General features: G+C 46.0%; 1 protein-coding gene across 3 annotated transcripts in view; it reads left to right on the forward strand.

The window, feature by feature from the left end:
* Positions 1–20554, forward strand: part of WT1 (Wilms tumor 1) — a 51174-nt gene extending 30620 nt beyond the window's left edge. For all 3 annotated transcript variants that reach the window (XM_027562733.1, XM_027562732.1, XM_027562734.1), the window contains 5 exons: positions 6590–6686; positions 9184–9334; positions 15721–15810; positions 16413–16505; positions 19160–20554. In XM_027562733.1, coding sequence (XP_027418534.1) covers positions 6590–6686; positions 9184–9334; positions 15721–15810; positions 16413–16505; positions 19160–19281 — 553 coding nt within the window. In that variant the 3' untranslated portion in view covers positions 19282–20554. The remainder of the gene's footprint in view (positions 1–6589; positions 6687–9183; positions 9335–15720; positions 15811–16412; positions 16506–19159) is intronic.
* The last annotated feature ends 595 nt before the right edge of the window (positions 20555–21149 follow it).

Raw genomic sequence — 21149 nt, forward strand, 5'->3', positions numbered from 1 at the left:
TCAGACACATCGACAGCTCCATTCTGTTGCCAGGTAGGAGGAGGCAACAGAATCCAGAGGGAGTTTTCCAGCTTGCAGTTTAAACTTCACTGCTCAGCCTTTAAAGCAGAGGTTACAAATTGATTGCCCTTAGGCCAGAGATAGATTTTGTTTGACCTGACAGTGATTCTTTACAATTTCAGTTATTTCCCAGAATTTAAAACTCAAGTGATCTCACATAAAAGCTGTGGTTTCTGACTTTTCTGGAGAATGGAAATATCTGGCAACATTGGGGTTATGTTATCAATAGTACTTGGCTGGTAGATCGGGTTCCTCGCTGCCTCCTTTGGGCAGGGGTGGGGTGGTTGGGCTGGCTGTCCCTGTCAGTTTGATGCCATCTTTCTTTCCAGGACCTTCGTCATTTATTTTTCTCACTTGCTTGGCCCCTGTAGGTACCTGAGTTTGTGGCTTTGCTTTAAGGGAAAAAGACCAAATCCATATTTTGAACAGTTTAGCGAAATCATTGACCGTTGGCGATAATCATGGAAATTCATGGAGAGAGGTGACTGAAGAGTTGAGACTTTGCCTTAGTTTTTGCTTAACTGAGGCAAATATCTTAGTTTTTAAATAGGAAGAAACCCCCCCCCCCCGCCCCCCGCAGTAGATGCTGGAAACCATAGAGCAGTGAGATTAGCATGAGTTGTTGGTAAAGCTATTAAGCTGGATTTTGGAAAGCACATAGGGAAGAAAACAAGGGTTTAGAACAAAGATGTGTTAATCATGCACAAGGCAACGCTCAAGTCTGTTTCTAGAATTACTAGTCTCTGTGGAAGGTCACTAATGTAGTTGATCTTTATTGCAAAAAGACACAATAGTTATTTTTTGATGTCTTGGTGGATAGTTATAAGCTAAGTACTTAAGTGAGTGATTTGTGCCTAGTTGAACAACAAAACCTGAGGAGCGGAGTTAAGTGTCTTTATCAGCCTGATGAGTGATTTCTCGTGTAGTGCTCCAGGGTGGGAAGAAAGCAGCAGTTGCGTTACTCTCAGCTTCCTTTTCCGTATGGTCCCCTGCCTGCACCAGACCCACCGACTCTTCTCACCTGCTGGCCCCATGGCTGCCCTCGTGACACCTCACTGTCCATCCCTGTGCGTCCCCTGCTCATCTTGGCCAAAGAGTCATCAAATCCTTTTTCTCTGCCATTCAGCCGAGTCCAGTATTTGATCTATCAAAGAGTATTTCGCGAGGCAACAAAGCATGAAAACATTTTATGCACCTTTTTTTTTTTTCCTAAGAAAGTCCAGCTTCTCTCAGGCTTGGGTCACGTGCCACGCTGTACGTAGTGCCAGGGCTCCTTTACCTTCCTCTCATTATTTGGTTTGCAAGGAATCACTGTGTGTGCATTTCGACCCCAAGGGAGATGTGGGACTGGTGCAATTCATGCACCTGCCTTCTGATACTGATTGTCTCCATGAATAATAATACCCTTGTCTCTGGGTCATGACAAGTTTTTACCCCACCTCTGGGGCTCTGTGATTCCTTTCTTGAAAGGAGCATCTTTGGCCCCAGAAATCTCTTCTCTAGGCTGGTAACTCCTTGCCCTTCTTGAAAGGCTTAATGGTTTCAGACCTCCAGGAGTCCTACTCTCATTCCTGTTTGGTTCATCCACAACATACTTACTATAACTTGTACTGGCTGATCTCTTTGGGGAAAAGCTTGGTTTCACTTGACTATCTAAATTAGCAGCTGGTTCTTAACAATGGCTATTGATGCAGCGGCAGCTGCTGTCTTCCTGAGCCCTTTCTCAGATTGATTCCTGCTGATGACTTTTGCGCTCTTGGACTTAACCCCATCTAAATGACTAGATTCTTTATGATAGCTTCCCTCAGGTCGTCTCATGGAGAGGCCTTTTAGAATCTTTTCACTGCCTGAATATCAGAGACCAGTTTTACATACTGTAAATATATGCAGCAACAAGGAAGAGCCTTTCTTCTTATGAAAACACTGAAAAGGTACTTTTAAAATATTGAAATAACGTGTAACAGGATGGAAAGCAAATGCTTTGGAAGCCAAAGCAAAAAGATTTCAACAGTTGAGGATGACTCTCTAAAGGAAATAGAATGGAATTTGAAGGATAAATGTGTGGTCCTGAATTGCAATAAAAGACAAAAACCATGCCTTCAGGTTCAAGGTTAGACTACCTGGCTTAACTGTGGTACATGCTAGGATGGGAGTTGGAGATTTCATTTGACTAAGAAGATCACCGTGACCTGAGTGCTAAGAGAGGATGTGCTCTTACGTGTGTTAGCAGCAATGCTTTGTCCAGGTTGAGAGGGGAAGCCCCAGACCCTCTACCCAGGGATTGAGCCCTGGCAGCTGGTGGTCATAATGCATCATATTGACTAGCATATTGACTTAAACAATTTTGGAATGAAATTTCTTTGGGTGAGGCATTGCTCTCCAGTGTTAGGTGTTTGTCACTTCGGTGATTCTCAAGACTTCTGTGATCCTCCCTTCTCAGTCCCTTATATAAATACAGTTCTCCGGGACTAAGGTCCACCCTAAGCCTACTCTTTGAGAGGGACTTAATAAAATGAAGGGGATGAAGAAGAGGACGTTCTGGATGGCATGGAAATTAGATGCCAGTTCGTGTTGTTATAGTTGAGAGAGCCCCAGGTCTGTAGTCTGGAGAGCTGTCTTCAGATGCCTGAAGGATTGTCATGTGGAAGAGGAGTTAGATTCGGTTCATCTTAAGGAACTGTTTTAGACTGTGCACCTTACTTGAGTTAAAGTTGAGAGGTGCAGAAAGGAGCAGCTTGGTCTCTGTTTTCAAGGCTGTGTTTATGGTACAGTGGAGGAGACACACACAGATGGCTGTAAAATAGTGATACTCTGGGTCTCTAGGAGACACAAATGAAGAGGCAGATTTCTGCCCAGTTTAGAAAGGCCTTTCCCAACAGTTAGACTTCCCTGGTGGCTCAGACAGTAAAGAATTGGCCTGCAACGCATGATACCCAGGTTCTGTCCCTGGGTCGGGAAGAACACAAGTGGAGTGGGCTGCCTTGAAAACTAGTCACCAGTCATGTTGTCCTGCTGGCAAAGAGGAGCTGGAGGAAGTCAGAACAGATGACTTTTCTGCCTCTATTAATCTATGGTTCAAGCCCCTCAACTGGCTTTGCTTTTCTTAACCAGAGAGAGTCGTTGCCAAGCTGAATGCCCACGGGTTGAACTCTGTGTTCTGGGTGGACCATGCTGGAAAGAGTGTGAGGTGGCATAGTTTCCACCAGGTGGAATTGCATTGGTGTGTTTGTTTTATGGGGCCAATGAGAACGGACCCGGCTGTTTTTCTCGTTCACGGACCTGCTAGAAGAATCTAGTGGCACATTTGGCGGGTACGGTCTTGCTGCTTTTGTTTGTTGGTTGCATCTGGTTGTGAGGATCATGGCATCCCATTTGAGTGGGGCAACATTTCATTTCCTGGGACAAGTAGGCTGAGAAAAGTCGGTTTCCCGTATTTCTCACCTCCAGGAATCCAGGTGACATCCAGAGATGAGCTGCTGAGACTGGAGGTTCCAGGTTCTTCCCGTTTGATTTGTTATTGTTGTTTAGCTGCTCAGTCGTATCCGACTCTTTTGCGACCCCTCGGACTGTGGCCTGCCAGGCTCCTCTGTCCATGGGATTTCCCAGGCAAGAACACTGGAGTGGGTTGCCATTTCCTCCTCCAGGGGGATCTTTCCAACCCAGGGATCAAACCCAGGTCTTCTGCATTGGCAAGTGGGTTCTTCACCACTGAGCCACCAGAGAAGACCTTCCCTTTTGATACTGGAACTTGAAAATAATTCAGACTTCTATTGTTGGGTCCCTGAGCCCTAAAAAACATGTATGTCACATTTGGGCTCCGTGCAGAAGGCTGAACCAAGCAAAGGCAGCCTGGGAGGCAGAATGTTCTGGTAGCACCATTCTCGTTCTGTCTTCTTTTTGCTGCCGAGCCACCATTCTCATCAGCTCTCCCTTCCCCACCGTCGATAGAATGCAGTTGTAAGGAGGCCAGACGGGACCTTTTTCTTTTGGCAAACGCGTTCTAAAGTTCCAAAAGGCAGACATTACCTGAGTTTGGCATTTCCTCCCAGTTTTGTGTGTCGTCTGACCCTGGGTCAGCTCTTTGGGACATTTCCCCCCAGATATGTCAAAAATCACCTGAAGGATGTGGAGATGAGGTGTAGGAGGTTAGAGGGAGCAGAACTGCCACCCACCGCCCCCAACTGCTCTCATCGCTTTGTAGGAAGGAGACAGGCAGTTCTTTCTTGAAAGCCTGGAGCCAGAACCAGAGGTGAAATGCCACAGCTGCTGTGGCCGCAGGGTGTGTGGACGTGTGCGTCGTCCTGACACTCTTCCCTTCCAGGAATTCTCTCCCCTGGGTGAGTGAGAGTTGAGCCAGCCTTGGATGGAGTGGGCTACCTGCCTCCTATATCGGGCCCCTGGGACTCTCTAGAGTAACAGAGGCAGAGCATGGGAGTTCTCAGTTCTGACAGTTAACTTTCACCCAGAGGCTTAAAAAAATGCATGGACCCCAGTCCCCAGAGGTAATTTTAAAAAAAAATAAATACTTGCGATTTAATTTTTTGGCACACTTTAATTTTTATTAAGCGTATGGTTGATTTACAATGTTATGTTACTTTCTGCTGTATAGCAGTGTATCAGTTATACATACACATGTATCTACTCTTTTTAGATTCTTTTCCCATTAGGCCATTACAGAATATAGAGCTCCTAGTAGGTCTTATTAATTATCTATTTTATATTTGGTAATGTGTGTATGTCAGTCCATCTCCCAGTTTATCCTTTCCCCCATCTTAATTTTTTAAGAGCTTTATGTATTTCCACAGTGTACCTTTCACCCATTTGCAGTGTACAATTCAGGGGTTTTAGTATATTCACAGACTTGTATGAGAAGTACCACAATTGGAGGACATTTTTAACAATCACGGGCTTCCCTGATAGCTTAGTTGGTAAACAATCTGCCTGCAATGCAGGAGACCTGGGTTCGATCCCTGGCTTTGGGAAGATCCCCTGGAGAAGGGAAAGGCTACCCACTCCAGTGTTGTGGCCTGGAGAATTCTGTGGACTATAAGAGTTAGACACCACTGAGTGACTTTCAGTTTCACGTTACCAGTCACCCTCAATTTCCCTTCAGAATCCTCAGTCCTCAGCAATCAACCACCTATCTACTTTCTATCTCTAATTTGCCTCTTCTGGACGTTTCTTGTAAAGAGAACCATATAGCAAGCGGTCCTCTGTGACTGACTTTTCTCTTAGCATAATGTTTTCAAGGTTTGTCACGTACTTCATCACGTATTTCATTCCTTTTATCCTCAAATAATATTCCACTTTAGGAATATGCCATATTTTGTTTATCCACCATCAGATGACAGGCGTTTGGGCTGATTCTCATTTTTGGCTATTACGAGTAATGCTGCTAATGGCTACAAATTTCTGTGGGGAAATATATTTTCATTTCTCCTGGGAATACACCTGGACACGGAATTTCTGGGTCACATGGTAACTTTACATCTAAGCTTTTGAGGAACTGCCAGACGTGGTTCAAAGCAGCTTCACCATTTTACAGAGGCATTTCATAAAAGCTCCCCGTGGTGAGTCTAGCTGCGATTATAATGTGCTGCCCTGTGGGTTGCAGTTCTCACCCTGCCTCATTTGGTGGTGGTGGTTGTAGTTTTCGTAATCTTTGACCGCACCCTGCGGCCATGCGGGAGCTTAGATCCCCAACCAGGGATCAAACCCACTCCTCCTTCGTCTTAAGCACTGGACTCCTGGGGAAGTCCACTTGGCCTCATTTGAAAGTAAAACAACTGAAGAACAGAGATCAGCTTTTACACAAAGGAGAGAATATTTTTAGAGCAGAGCATCCACCCCTTGCAAGGTGTTCTTTCCAACCTCCTCCATCCCTCAGCTCTCGCTAGTAGTCCAAGGCTAACTGAGCTCTGGCTCGGGGACTGGTCAGTCTAATGCCGGAGGAAGTGTCCACCTAGGATCTGGCTTGGCTGCAAAGAGTTAAGTTGGTCTGGAAACCTGATCTGCAGTTGAAGTGGAGCAGAGCCCCAGATGTGTAATCCCCGCTTCTAAGGATGCGACATCTCTTCTTGTAAGCGTCATCGCTTTCTTGGTGCTATCTGGTAAAAACTGAGTCATGAGGTGCCGACAAAAAATCCCTTGCATTCAATGTGAAATTTGAGGCATCTGCTCATTCCTGAGATATTCACAGCTGTCAGCCCTGCTGTCTTGATGGTAAACAACTTGCTGGGAATGAACTCCTGCCACTGTGACTTTTCCCTGGCTTGTCTGAGAGAGGCATGGACCCAGATGGTGTGCCCTGGAGAGTGCGGGGGTAAGGGACTGCCTGGGGGTCACCCAAGGATCGGGCAGCTCTGCCTTTCACAAAGCACTGCTTCCAGGGCAGCCCCAGTGGAGGGAGGCAGAGGCCAACCGAGTTGTCCCGAGGGCTCTGAAAGGACATTTGTCTCACTGCAGAGGCGCGTTGCCCTGATGCCTGTGAAGCAGCCTGAGTCCTGTTCTCCCTTCTCTGTGTTTGCAGCCATGGCACGGGGTACGAGAGTGACAACCACACCACACCCATCCTCTGTGGCGCCCAGTACCGGATACACACCCACGGCGTCTTCAGGGGCATTCAGGTGAGTACACGGGGCCCCGGCTGCCTCTCTCCTTCCCAACAGCCTCTCACGTCCTCGCTGCTGGCTGTTTGGCCCTGGCAAGTCTGTTCCTAACCATAGGCTCCTGTGTCAGCAGGGATCCCCCCTCTTCCACTGGGGCAGGCTGGGAGGTCTTCTCCTTTCCAGAGGCCGGTGTGCATGCAGCCGCCTCACTCAGACCAGGGTGCTTTCTGCAGAATTCCCTTCTTTCCTCCTTCACTGTTTAATTCGCCTTCTCTAGGGTAGGCTATGCACATCTTACGTTGGGGCTAAATGAGCTTGAATTAATGACCTGGACTGTGGACTTCTAAGACTTGTTCTGCACGGTCAAGTGCCCAAAGGTAGACTCCGTCTTTGCTAAGGGAGAGTGAGGAAAGGAAAGTAAAATGGAAATTGGACGGAAGGCCATCTCCCGGAGCCTCTTTTGGGCATTCAGAACCACGCACAGTTACCAAGGGCTTGTGTTTGTGCCTTTTGGCGTGTGACTCTGTGGTTGCAACAACATGAGTAACGGCTGAGATACTTTCTCCAGAGTAGTCAGCACATTAGAAATAAGTTGTGTGTGGGCCAAGTTCCCACGTGATGTGTGGAGCAAGTGCTCTGAGATGTTCTGAAGAATGTTTCCAGAGGCATCATGGGGATAGAACAGCGTGTTCCCTCATCCCCAAGCCTTCCAGTGGTGAGAATAAAAGTGAGGGTGACAGAAACATGGACATCTGATGGAAGTCAGACAAGTAATGTCAGCCTTCTCCACCAGGACTGGCTGACACTGACAACTCTGTTTTATTTCCTGTTGCCCGGTGCGCTGCCTCTGGGGTGAATTAAAGGACCTGTACGAAACTCCTTTTCCCTTCCTTTTCACCAAGCCCAGTTTATCAGACTTACTGTCGTGGTCTGTGTTAATTTTCCTCCAGAGCGGACCAATCAGACACAGCTGCCTCCTCATTTAAACTTATTCCATCTTTTGCCTTAAGACACTGTGGCCCGTCAGTAGTAGAGCCGTATGGTATTGCTGCTGCTGCTGCTGCTGCTAAGTCGCTTCAGTCGTGTCCGACTCTGTGCGACCCCATAGACGGCAGCCCACCAGGCTCCCCCGTCCCTGGGATTCTCCAGGCAAGAACACTGGAGTGGGTTGCCATTTCCTTCTCCAATGCACGAAAGTGAAAAGTGAAAGGGAAGTCGCTCAGTCGTGTCTGACTCTTAGCAACCTCATGGACTGCAGCCCACCAGGCTCCCCCGTCCCTGGGATTCTCCAGGCAAGAACACTGGAGTGGGTTGCCATTTCCTTCTCCAATGAATGAAAGTGAAAACTGAAAGTGAAGTCGCTCAGTCGTGTCCGACTCTGTGCGACCCCATGGACTGCAGCCCACCAGGCCCTCCGTCCATGGGATTCTCCAGGCAGGAACACTGGAGTGGGCGCCATCGCCTTCTCCTGGAGTGGGGTGCCATCGCCTTCTCCAGCCGTATGGTACTACTGTATGTTTACTTCCAAAAAGATCGCGCAGCAAGAGGTGAAATAGGAACTTGAACGTATGCTTGTGGGTGGTGGGGGAAGTGCCCAGGGCAGGAGTGGGTAAGCTTAGAAGTGGTCCCGGGTCTTAAGACAAACTGTGGATGTGCTCTCGGGCCCTGACCTGCACATCTGTGTGAGGACGAGGAGGGTTCAGTGGCCCCTCAGGCACTTGCGTTGCTTTTGCTTATGACTCACTGGTCCCGGGAGCCTAAGGGGCATTTGCCTCACTGTTTCCCTCTAGCTTCTTCTCATGGAGGACCAAACCATGCACACACACTCCTACAGGATAAAGGTGATCCACAGAATGCCCTGTGATGGACATAGAGTGGGCAGAGGGCACACACGGTGCTTCCTGGTGTCTCTAGTAAAGGATCGTGCTGGCAACGCTGTGGGCTTCCTGTGGTTTCAGCTCCCTTCACAGACAGAACCCTTACCTCCCAGGATGTATTCTTCTTCCTTGTCATTGACTCATACGTGGAAGGTTGCTCAGTTGGGGGCTCATTTTTCTCTAATAAGGACTTCCCAACCCATTGCAGATAGGGCCCGAGGTCATGTGGCCTGGTGTCCGAGTGGGAGGGAATAGAATAGAACCTGGGGCTTTGACTTCCAGACCTCTCTGCTTCAAGATTGAGAAGCTGAGAGACAGGAAAGATTGGGAACTCTTCCAGTGTGCAGCATTTCTTTTCCAGATGCTCTGGATCAGCAGCCCTAAGACTGACTTCATCTCAGGTCCCGGTTCTGGTTGATCAGCAGTGATGATCTTAGGGCAGTGCACTGTTGAATGTGCTGCTCTGTCATCCACTAGCGATGTCTGCTTTGGGCACCTCAGATGTTGGGGGGAGTGGTTTCAGGCATCACATCCACTATCCCTCCTTTGGGAATACTTCAAAGCTCACTTTCCTTGGGACCAATGTGAATGTTCACATGTGGCTTAAAGCCTCTGTTCATCTTACGCTCTGCTTGCAGGATGTGCGGCGTGTGCCTGGAGTGGCCCCGACTCTTGTCCGGTCGGCATCTGAGACCAGTGAGAAGCGCCCCTTCATGTGTGCTTACCCAGGCTGCAATAAGAGATATTTTAAGCTGTCCCACTTACAGATGCACAGCCGGAAGCACACTGGTAAGTGCATTCACCGTCCAGTCTTGGTTCTGGTGGCTCAGGGGCGGCTTGGCAGGCCCTGCTTCCTGCTGTCACTGCCAGGACACAGGTGATTTCTGGAATGCAAAATAGACACTACTTTTAGGGGATGGAAAAAGGCTGCCAGGCCATTATGTATCCTGAAGTTCTATCCTTTATTTAAAAAGGGAAGAGCAGAGTAGGTAGAGAGAGAATTTCACAGAATTAAAGAGACCTGGCTTGAAGTCTGGTTTCACCACCAGGTGGTGTGACCTTGAGCAAGTTACTAACCACGCTTCAAACTTCATCTGCCTTACATGGAAAATGGAGATGATAGCCTCCCTTATACAATTGTTGAGACTAGATTAACTTCTAAAATCAAATTGAATGAAAGGAATTAGAGATATGAACCATCTCTTCCAGTTCCCTGTGTCAGTAAGTCTGAATAAACGCTCTAACTTTTATAATAGTATTAGCATCTCTTACGGGAGAGGAGCTAGCCTTGGGGCTTGGTAGTTAGATGATTCTAGGAACTTGATGTGCAAGATTATTCTGGAGACTTAGAATGAGATGGTCCAAAGAAGAACTTAACTGCTTGGGTTAGTAGTAACCAACCAGGTAGGAGTGGGAAAATGGCTTCTAGGTTTAATTTTTGTTTTCAACCCCCCTGAAAAAGATGATTTTTGATGATGTTTTAAAGAAAACTGGATTTTCCCACAGGTTACAGGGTGTGCCTCTGGGAAAGAACTGGCCACGTTTGGTTGTTGGCCACAGGGAATGTGAACATCAGTTTCACAAATGTCTGTTCTTGGTTGGCCTTGTGGGCACTAGATGGGAATGTGACTGAGTTTTCCTACAGGAAATCAGGGCAAAGCGCAGGCTTTCCTACTGGGGAGCTGGTACCATTTTTTCCCCACGATTTAAGGTAGCTTCTTCGTTTTAAGTACCATTATTGTTTATTATTGCTTCCCTCATAGCTCAGTTGGTAAAGAATCCGCTTGCAATGCAGGAGACCCTGGTTTGACTCCTGGCTTGGGAAGATCCGGTGGAGAAGGGATAGGCTACCCACTCCAGTATTCTTGGGCTTCCCTTGTGGCTCAGCTGGTAAAGAATCCGCCTGCAATGTGGGAGACCTGGGTTCAATCCCTGGCTTGGGAAGATCCCCTGGAGAAGAATAGTGGCTACCCACTCCAGTATTCTGGCCTGGAGAATTCTGTGGACTGTATAGTCCATGGGGTCACAAAGAGTCAGACACAACTGAATGACTTTCACTTTCATTGTTTTATTGTTACTGCGGACTTTTCTTTGGGGAAGCTGAAGAAGAAAATGAGCTGGGTTCAGATCTCTTTAGACCATTGGTCTTTGCTAAGCCATTGTGTCTGAAGGCTACAGTGAAGGCTACAGTTCTGGCATAGACCTGAGTTTATACTCAGTAGACCGCCTGCTTTAAGCTGAAAATGAGAAGTTGCATGTTGTGTTGTTATGTATTTCCCCAAATGAGATCATTTGAAAAGTATCTGATTATCGGAGAAGGCAGTGGCACCCCACTCCAGTACTCTTGCCTGGAAAATCCCATGGATGGAGGAGCCTGGGAGGCTACAGTCCATGGGGTCGCTAAGAGTCAGACACGACTGAGAGACCTCACTTTCACTTTTATGCATTGGAGAAGGAAATGGCAACCCACTCCAGTGTTCTTGCCTGGAGAATCCCAGGGACGGCAGAGCCTGGTGGGCTGCCGTCTATGAGGTCACACAGAGTCGGACACGACTGAAGCGACTTTAGCAGCAGCAGCAGCAGCAGACCGCCTGCTTTAGGCTGAAGATGAGAAGTTGCATGTTGTGTTGTTATGTATTTCCCCAAATGAGATCATTTGCAACGTATCTGATTATAAGGAAAATGATAAAGTAAAATTCTGCCTAGATAAATACAAGAGAATACACTGAAGGCAATATGGTTGTAGAAATTATAATGGAAAAGAGGCACTTAGAAAACAGTAAGGGTTAGATGTCTGTGGGAAGGGAAGGCAGTAAGAAAGATAGCCATGACCTTCAGACCTGCCGGAGCCTTTAAGAAACTCTTCCATGCAGAAGACGAGGAGGGAAGGGTATTTAACATCACTGAAGTCCCCTTCTTGAAAGAGTGCCATCTTTTTGTATCTATTCTCAATAATAGTTCAGTTCAGTCGCTCAGTCATGTCCGACTCTTTGCGACCCCATGAATCGCAGCATGCCAGGCCTCCCTGTCCATCACCAACTCCTGGAGTTCACTCAGACTCATGTCCATCGAGTCAATGATGCCATCCAGCCATCTCATCCTCTGTCATCCCCTTCTCCTCCTGCCCCCAATCCCTCCCAGCATCAGAGTCTTTTCCAATGAGTCAACTCTTTGCATGAGGTGGCCAAAGTACTGGAGTTTCAGCTTTAGCATCATTCCCTCCAAAGAACACCCAGGGCTGATCTCCTTCAGAATGGACTGGTTGGATCTCCTTGCAGTCCAAGGGACTCTCAAGAGTCTTCTCCAACACCACAGTTCAAAAGCATCAATTCTTTGGCACTCAGCCTTCTTCACAGTCCAACTCTCACATCCATACGTGACCACAGGAAAAACCATAGCCTTGACTAGACGGACCTTAGTTGGCAAACTAATGTCTCTGCTTTTGAATATGCTCTCTAGGTTGGTCATAACTTTTCTTCCAAGGAGTAAGCATCTTTTAATTTCATGGCTGCAGTCACCATCTGCAGTGATTTTGGAGCCCAAAAAAATAAAGTCTGACACTGTTTCCATTATTTCCCCATCTATTTCCCATGAAGTGATGGGACCGGATGCCATTATCTTCATTTTCTGAATGTTGAGCTTTAAGCCAACTTTTTCACTCTCCTCTTTCAATTTCATCAAGAGGCTTTTTAGTTCCTCTTCACTTTCTGCCATAAGGGTGGTGTCATCTGTATATCTGAGGTGATTGATACTTCTCCCAGCAATCTTGATTCCAGCTTGTGTTTCTTCCAGTCCAGCGTTTCTCATGATGTCCTCTGCATATAAGTTAAATAAGCAGGGTGACAATATACAGCCTTGACGTACTCCTTTTCCTATTTGGAACCAGTCTGTTGTTCCATGTTCAGTTCTAACTGTTGCTTCCTGACCTGCATACAAATTTCTCAAGAGGCAGATCAGGTGGTCTGGTATTCCCATCTCTTTCAGAATTTCCCACAGTTTATTGTGATCCACACAGTCAAAGGCTTTGGCATAGTCAATAAAACAGAAATAGATGTTTTTCTGGAACTCTCTTGCTTTTTCCATGATCCAGCGGATGTTGGCAATTTGATCTCTGGTTCCTCTGCCTTTTCTAAAACCAGCTTGAACATCAGGAAGTTCACGGTTCACATATTGCTGAAGCCTGGCTTGGAGAATTTTGAGCATTACTTTACTAGCATGTGAGATGAGTGCAATTGTGCAGTCATTTGAGCATTCTTTGGCATTGCCTTTCTTTGGGATTGGAATGAAAACTGACCTTTTCCAGTCCTGTGGCCACTGCTGAGTTTTCCAAATTTGCTGGCATATTGAGTGCAGCACTTTCACAGCATCATCTTTCAGGATTTGAAATAGCTCGACTGGAATTCCATCACCTCCACTAGCTTTATTCGTAGTGATGCTTTCTAAGGCCCACTTGACTTCACATTCCAGGATGTCTGGCTCTAGGTCAGTGATCACACCATCGTGATTATCTGGGTCATGAAGATCTTTTTTGTACAGTTCTTCTGTGTATTCTTGCCATCTCTTCGTAATATCTTCTGCTTCTGTTAGGTCCATACCATTTCTGTCCTTTATCGAGCCCATCTTTGCATGAAATGTTCCCTTGGTATCTCTAATTTTCTTGAAGAGATCTCTAGTCTTTCCCATTCTACTGTTTTCCTCTGTTTCTTTGCGTTGATCGCTGAAGAAGGCTTTCTTATCTCTTCTTGCTATTCTTTGGAACTTTGCATTCAGATGCTTATATCTTTCCTTTTCTCCTTTGCTTTTCGCTTCTCTTCTTTTCACAGCTATTTGTAAGGCCTCCCCAGACAGCCATTTTGCTTTTTTGCATTTCTTTTCCATGGGGATGGTCTTGATCCCTGTCTCCTGTACAATGTCACAAACCTCATTCCATAGTTCATCAGGCACTCTATCTATCAGATCTAGGCCCTTAAATCTATTTCTCACTTTGACTGTATAATTATAAGGGATTTGATTTAGGTTATACCTGAATGATCTAGTGGTTTTCCCTGCTTTCTTCAATTTAAGTCTGAATTTGGCAATAAGAAGTTCATGATCTGAGCCACAGTCAGCTCCTGGCCTTGTTTTTGCTGACTGTATAGAGCTTCTCTGTCTTTGGCTACAAAGAATATAATCAATCTGATTTTGGTGTTGACCATCAGGTGATGTCCATGTATATAGTCTTCTCTACTATTATGTTAAGAACCTTTTATTAAATACTTTCCATGGGCCAAATTCTCTACATTCATTATTTCATTTTATTATCACAAACAAAACAATTATCCGGTGGGTAGGATATAGGGAAGACTCAAACTCATGCCTTTTAACTCCAAGTCACAAGCCCCTTGCTCAAAGAGTCGATGGTCTGTTTTGGAGGCAAGACATACAAAAGTGAAAAGGGAGAAGAGACTGTGTGATGATTGAGTGAATCTGGAGGCTCTGTAAAGATTCATTCAGAGGGTATTTTTCTGAGTGAGCATCGTTTGTTTCTTGAAGAAGGAAGGGCTTGGATTAACCAATAAAGGGTAGGCAGGGTCAGGCAGAGAAAGTAAAGGATGAGCATAAGCAGAAAGGCAGAAAAAAGACATGAGACTGGATAGAAGTGTTGCTTTTTCCAGCTTGAAGAGCTGAAGTTAAGGCACTAGGCTGGATATCAATAGAAAGTTGAGGAAAGTTTCCTGCTCTCAGGATTTTCCAGTCTGTGGCAGACGGTGGATCTGACAAGGCCCCATGTCAGCCATTCTGTAATGAGGGAAGGAAAGGCTTTCTATGTGAACAGGAAGCTTCCAAGAAGGCATCACAGAGGAAACAGCATTTGAGAGGGACGTGCCATAGAGTTTATGATGGGTTAGGAATCTGGAGATAGGGATGGAGGATGTTTAGTGTGAGCGAAGTATAAGGCAGGGTTCAGGAATGGTGAGCTCTATAGAGCAGGAGTATAGATGAATCAGGGAAGCAGAGGAGGTCTTGAGGCTGGAAAGGAACCAGGAACTGCCCAACAACAGAAAGAACCGGCTGATCCTGGGATCGCTTGCTCTCCATCCCAGAATGCTGGTGACTCAGAATTCTCATAAGAAGGTGGGACGGTCCAGGGTTGCTCAGTGCACTCAGGGGGCGCAGTTCCTGGGATTTGGCTGAACTTTTCCTGCAAAGACAGGGGCAGGGCTTCACTGTGAGGCAGGAGGTTGTGTAATCCCATTCCTGTCTTCTCTCGAGTAAAGGGATACCCAGAACTCTAAGGCTCTGGCTCCTGGTTTAATTTGAACATCTTACAACCTTGGAGTTGTTTATACCTAACTCAGGGTTGGGAAGTCAGTAGCAGAGAATACCAGAGCTTTAGGCCATAAAACATAAAGTACTTACTCCACGGGGCCAGCTCTAGGGGACATCCATCCCAGAATTCTGCCACAAACTCAAGTCTTGGACTTAAGACCGCTTTGGTTTATTATTTGTTTAAATATTAGCTGCCAGTATTTTTTGAGCACTGCCTCTGTGCTAGGCTCTAGGCTAAGCCCTTCTGTGGCTGGTCTGTTGTAATCTGTTTACAAGTCCTTGGAAGCTGTCAGGTTATTGGCCCCGTTTCACAGTGAGGAAACGACACCTCACCCAGCAGATTGAAAGAGCTGGATATTCCCCACCATGTCAAACTCCAGAACCCGAGTTCCCTTCGCTTCCAACTCAGCCTTATTCACCCAGCCCCTAATTCCATGCCTCCTGCCCATGAATATATGTATGTAGGTGGGACTTCCTCCTAACCCTGTGGTTTGGCATGCATGCATGCTAAGTCACTTTAGTCGTGTCTGACTCTGTGACCCTAAGGATAATAGCCCGCCAAGCTCCTCTGTCCTTGGGAATTCCCCAGGCAAGATATTGGAGTGGGTTGCCATGCCCTTCTCCAGAGCGTCTTCCTGACCCAGGGTTGAACCTGCGTCTCTTACCATCTCCTGCATTGGCAGGCCAGTTTCTTATTGCTAGAGCAACCTGGGAAGCCCCCTAAGGTTGACAGCATATCCCTGAAACCTTCCACCCAAATGCCTTTCAGCATTTTGGGATCCTTTCAGTCCCAATAAGAGAAGTTGCCTCTAATGAGATCTTTATTTCCAATATCATTTTCCAATGGAATACGTATCTTCCCCAAGGTGAGAAACCATACCAGTGTGACTTCAAGGACTGTGAACGAAGGTTTTCTCGTTCAGACCAGCTCAAAAGACACCAAAGGAGACACACAGGTTTGTAGGCTCCCTTCTCGTTGCTGGCAGTGTGTTCCCTTGGGTCATTGTTGATTTTGTGATTCTTTTTATTGTTCAATATGGGTGTGAGAGGGTCAGCCATTTTTTAAGTTTCCCCAATAATTTTCCCTCCTAATTGCTGGGGATTTACCTTCTCTTAAAAAAAAAAAAAAAGAAGAAGAAAAGAAAAGGAAACGTCCCACATTTCCCCTGAAAACCACAGAATCATGATATTCCCACTAGCAATTTGCTGATGATACACTGAGTGTCAGTAAAGAACACGGGTGGGGGGAGAGCAAAGTCCCATCTGTAGTGTGTGATTCACTTTTTCAGTCTCAGACACAGCTGAAACTTCTCTGAGAAGCTGGACACTTGTGGTTAAGCAATAGTTGTTCCCAAGACAACAGGTCTTCAAGGATTACTGTGCGGTATTAGGTGGCTCCTGCTGGGCCTGGGGTGTTGGGGAAATCTGAGGGCGAGCCAGACACTGCAGGTATGGCTGGAAATGCCCAACTCCTCAGGCCACCGGGAAGCGGGCCTTGTGGGCCTTGCTATGCCCCCACACGGTTAGGGCCGCGGCTAGACCTTCTCTGTCCGTTTAGGTGTGAAACCATTCCAGTGTAAAACTTGTCAGCGAAAGTTCTCCCGTTCCGACCACCTGAAGACCCACACCAGGACTCATACAGGTAAAACAAGTGCGTAAACTTTTCTTCACATTTATTTTTCTTTATTTTTTTAAACTACTGTTGAATGGGGTTGCTTGTGATGCGAGAGATTGGAAAAGATGAGTGGAAAAGTTCTAAACAGCTTTAGATTCAGGAGAAAGAACAGTGCATGGATGTCTTTAAATAATAACATTGTTTAAGAAGGAATGGGGGTGGGAGGTATGGAGCAGAAGAGATGTGAAAAGAACTGCTTTCAGGAGTGTCCAGAATGAAGTGAAGAGATAAGCTAAGTCCCTGCTGTTCCCAGTTTGTTGCATCACATCTTTATCGCTCAGTTTGATAGGATAATCAGCCTTGGAGGAAAATAGCAGAAATTCTAGCAAGCCAATCACTTGTACTCCTGAAAGTTTGCATTTTATAACACTGTTTTCAGAGACCTAAATCTTTGCTCTGCTAAAAGTTAATGCCCCAGGAGCAGGCATGGTTTCTGCCAGACTCATATTGGTGTGTGGGTATTATTTCCTTCATAGTAGAATAGAGGGAGGCACTTCCCCTCCTTCCCTCTGGCCCAGTGGTTAAGACTCAGCATTTTCAATGCAGGGAGCACAGGTTCAGTCCCTGGTCAGGGAACTAAGATCCCACATGCTGCATGGCCAAAAAGTAAAAATAAACAAACAAAAGGAGTAGAGAGAGAAAAGACATTTATTCACAGCTGCTGAAAGTTTTTGCTTCTCCACAAGGCTGGTATGATTCAGAATGAAAATAGCACCATCTTCGTTGTGTATTTTCTAGCTTTAGAGGGAGGACCAATGCTTAGTTTATCTCATTTTATCTTCACAACATTCTCAGAAGATAAGTAGGATAGGTAACATTTCATCCCCATTTTACAGATGAGGAGACTGAGGCACAGAATGATGAAATAACTTTGTTTAAAATCCCAAAGCTAGTAAGTAGCAACCCCAGATCTGTCTCTTCCCAGCCCACCTGCCCACTGCTTCTTTACTGGGGAAAGAGTCTGTGTTCACCTTGTGGCCCAGGGAGGAGAGAGAATCAGGAGGAGACCCCCTGGTCAGCAGAGTTGAGTTCCCTCGAGAGTTTGAGGAGGATGATGACCGACAGGAGAAGCGGTTAGGATTTGTCCATTAGGAGGTGACCTTTGACAGCACGGTTGGCCGTGGGAGCAGGGGACAGGAGCCAGATCAGGAAGGGCCGAGGGACAGTGAGTGGGAGGCGAGGGAAGTATAAGGCGTGATCCGCCGTGCAGTCCTGGATTCTCAGCCCCAGCAGGCTGTACTTGTAGGCAGTCAGAGTACCTGTGGCCCAGAGTCAGTGGGATGGACAGCTCATTTCCTGACTCGAGTACCTTTAATGTCACTTCTTTGCCTTAGTCCTGAGCTCATAATTTGGTGGGGAAGAGGTACCCTGCGCCCCACCTCATGCGTATCTGTCGATGTACAAAATGACCTGTGTCACTCGCAGACTGTTGAATATCTAACTGGGAGCTATAGTTGATTAGCCTCCAGTTCTGACCCGGGGACAGTGCCTCCCCTGGGATATTTCTCAGTGCTTATCCCTTTCAGTATTTCTCAGAGAAGGACTAGCTATATCCTGAGAACCTCCCCAGGTGGAGGAATTGGCTCCTGTGATGTTTTTACTTAGGATAAAGCCACAGCTGTATTTCCATTATGCCGAGGCCCAGGAAGTGTGTCCTACAGACAGACCTGGATTTGGAATCAGACAGACCCAGGTTTAAGAAGTCTTGCCTGTGTCTGCACTCACCTGAGGTTCCAGCCTCATCTGTAGAATGCGGATAATAATGCTTACCTTACAGGTTGTTGGAAAGAGTACATGAAATTATATATATTATGTATAATTTATATATATATATATATATATATATGATAACCCAGCACAGAGCTTAGTACATAGATAAGCATTCAGAAATGCTAATTATCTTTCCCATCCAAAATGAGACTTGGAAGAAACTTCTGAGGCCTCCTTAGATGGAGAAGCCTCGATTTTTTGGCAAGCTTTGAAAAAATCTTGAAACCATGCCTCACCTCCAATCTTCTATATAATGGGTATTACTCTCTAAATAACCCTTTAAGGTAAAAGAAGCAAATACCATGTGTACTGAGGTCAGTGATTTATTTAACACGCCCAGCCCGTCCAGAATATGTATACAGACAGAGATGTTAAAGCTCTAGTTGCAGCTGTGCTACTGGGTGGCGGTCCATTAACAGTATCCTGCGTGATGATCCTAAGGCCCTTGCCTTCCAGTTAAGCTCAGTGCCCTCCTTAAACAGCAAACGGGAAGCGTTTGCACAATTCACAAAACCGTCTAATGACAGGGGTTGTGTTTTACCAAGTGTTTTCCCCCCTTGATTAAATACGAAGCGCCCAGACATTTCCGTTACCTAGATTCGCTCCGTCTCTCCCATATCCCAAGTCTTCTGACTCAGTGACATTTCGTAATTGTCACAGCATTTTAATCCTTGAGGCCCCAGAGGTGCTGCCACGTCAAGGCCGCCTCGTGAGATGAACTAGATGTGTGAGCTTAGGGAAAAAGCTAGAGGGAATGTGGAGTGGGTGCCTTGTGATGATTTAACTCAGGCCTCTGGTAGTTGAACTTGCAGCTCCGTTTCTCCACGGCAAGTGTCTCTGACTGGCCATTGTGTCAACAGGTGAGAAGCCCTTCAGCTGTCGGTGGCCCAGTTGTCAGAAAAAGTTTGCCCGGTCAGACGAATTGGTCCGCCATCACAACATGCACCAGAGAAATATGAGCAAGCTGCAGCTGGCGCTCTGAGGGGTCCCCACCGGCCGCCGTCCCGCGCCCCAGGCAGGACCGAGTGCGCGCTCCTCTCAAAGCTGACTTTCAGATTCCTCCTCACTCGCCTGTCGGAGAAGGAAACGGCGGTTGATCTTTCTTCATCCAACGTCTGAGACAAGATGCCTGTACTACTGGATTCTACCAGGTTTGCCCAAAGGAGTTGGTCTCTGCTTAGCCAACTTTCAGTTGACTCGTAAGGCCCTGGAGAAGTGGCTCTCAGTGTCCGGTTAGTTAAAAGCCCGTCACCATTTGGTCTGGATTTTCCACTGTAAGCAGAGCCACTGTTGGTGATGTTCCCCTGCCCCTTCTCACTTTACGCTCATTTTCAAGAGGAATGGAGTCATTGTACCATTTTCCATCATAGAATATTTATGGGCCCAGGCATGTGGATGTGTCTGCTAATGTAAACTTTGTCATGGTTTCCATTTACTAACAGCAACAGCGAGAAATAAATCAGAGAGCAAGGCACTGGGGGTGAGTCCTGTCCGACATTCTGGAGGTTAGGCAGGCTGCTAACCTGGACCAGGCAACTTTTAAAACTCAAGCATTTCAAGCAGCTGAAAAAAAAAGAATCAGAACTAACCAGTACCTCTGCAGAGATATCTAAAAGAATCTTAGCATTCAGTTAATTCATTGTTAATGTTAGCACAATGCTCTTAAGAAATCGTGCTTGAGGATCTGAGATTTTGTTTTTGTGTTTCTGTTTGACTTTTGAGTTGTAATCATATACATCTTCAGAGATGTACATATCTCCTCACACAAAGGAAGTGGAATTCATTTTTATCATTTGGGGTGTCCTTAGAGTATACAGACCATGCTGGTTATGTGGCTTCAAGTTGTAAAAATTAAAATGACTCTAAAAGAACATAAGGGCTGGTCCAGAATTTCCACTGATAAGACTGTTCTTAAGTAACTTAAATAACTTTGGGTCTCCAAGTATATGTGAAAAAAAAAAAATGAGACTTAATGGTGTGAGGAAATCCATTGTTTAAAGGTGGTTGGGTGTATGTGTGTGTGTTTTGTTTTTATTTTTTAAGGGAGGGAGTTTATTATTTACTGTTGCTTGAAATTATTGTGTAAATATATATATCTGATAATGATTTGCTCTTTGACAGCTAAAGTTAGGATATGTATAAATGTTAGATGTATCACTGTTTTGGTGTTGATCTTCCAACATATTGATGATAACACTAAAAATGTAACCTGCATTTTTCACTTTGCTCTCAATTAAAGTCTATTCAAAAGGAAAGTGGTAAGATTCTATCAGCTGTATTGTGTTCACATCTTGGGGAGAGTTGAGCCTCTTTTCCACAGGTAAGGTGCTGACACTGACATCAGTGACCACTTAAGACTAACCAGGTCCTGACCATTCTTTGTTTCTCTCTGTTGAAACTCAGGAGGCAATTACTGACCCTAGAAGCAGCCAGAGAGCACTGCTCCCTCCTCTCATCATAAAGTAATTGTGATCACAAGGGCTCATGGCTGGATGGGGGGACTTGTGTGTTCTGAGTCATTTTCATCAGGCTATCATTGCATCACTTCTTATTCCATGTCAGCAAAAAAAAGCCTAGAGAGATGCAAATAACTGTTCTTTTTTTTTTTTTTTAAAGTTCACAGGTACACACTGCAATTAGGAGGGTATAAACTGAACACCTAGTACAACTGAACTTGCAATTGTAGTTGCTATGAAGTAGCTCAGCAGGTTGGAGACAGCTCAGGCTTTCCAGGGCAGCCGAGTGTGAAAGCAAAGATCTGCATTATCTATAAACTATAAACTCTCTTCCTGGTTCTGGTGGATAGTTTTTCAGTTGTAAATAAGGAGATTAATTTGGTGCCGCTCCTCT

The sequence above is a fragment of the Bos indicus x Bos taurus genome, chromosome 15 (assembly GCF_003369695.1).
Source record: "Bos indicus x Bos taurus breed Angus x Brahman F1 hybrid chromosome 15, Bos_hybrid_MaternalHap_v2.0, whole genome shotgun sequence".
Taxonomy (NCBI): domain Eukaryota; kingdom Metazoa; phylum Chordata; class Mammalia; order Artiodactyla; family Bovidae; genus Bos; species Bos indicus x Bos taurus.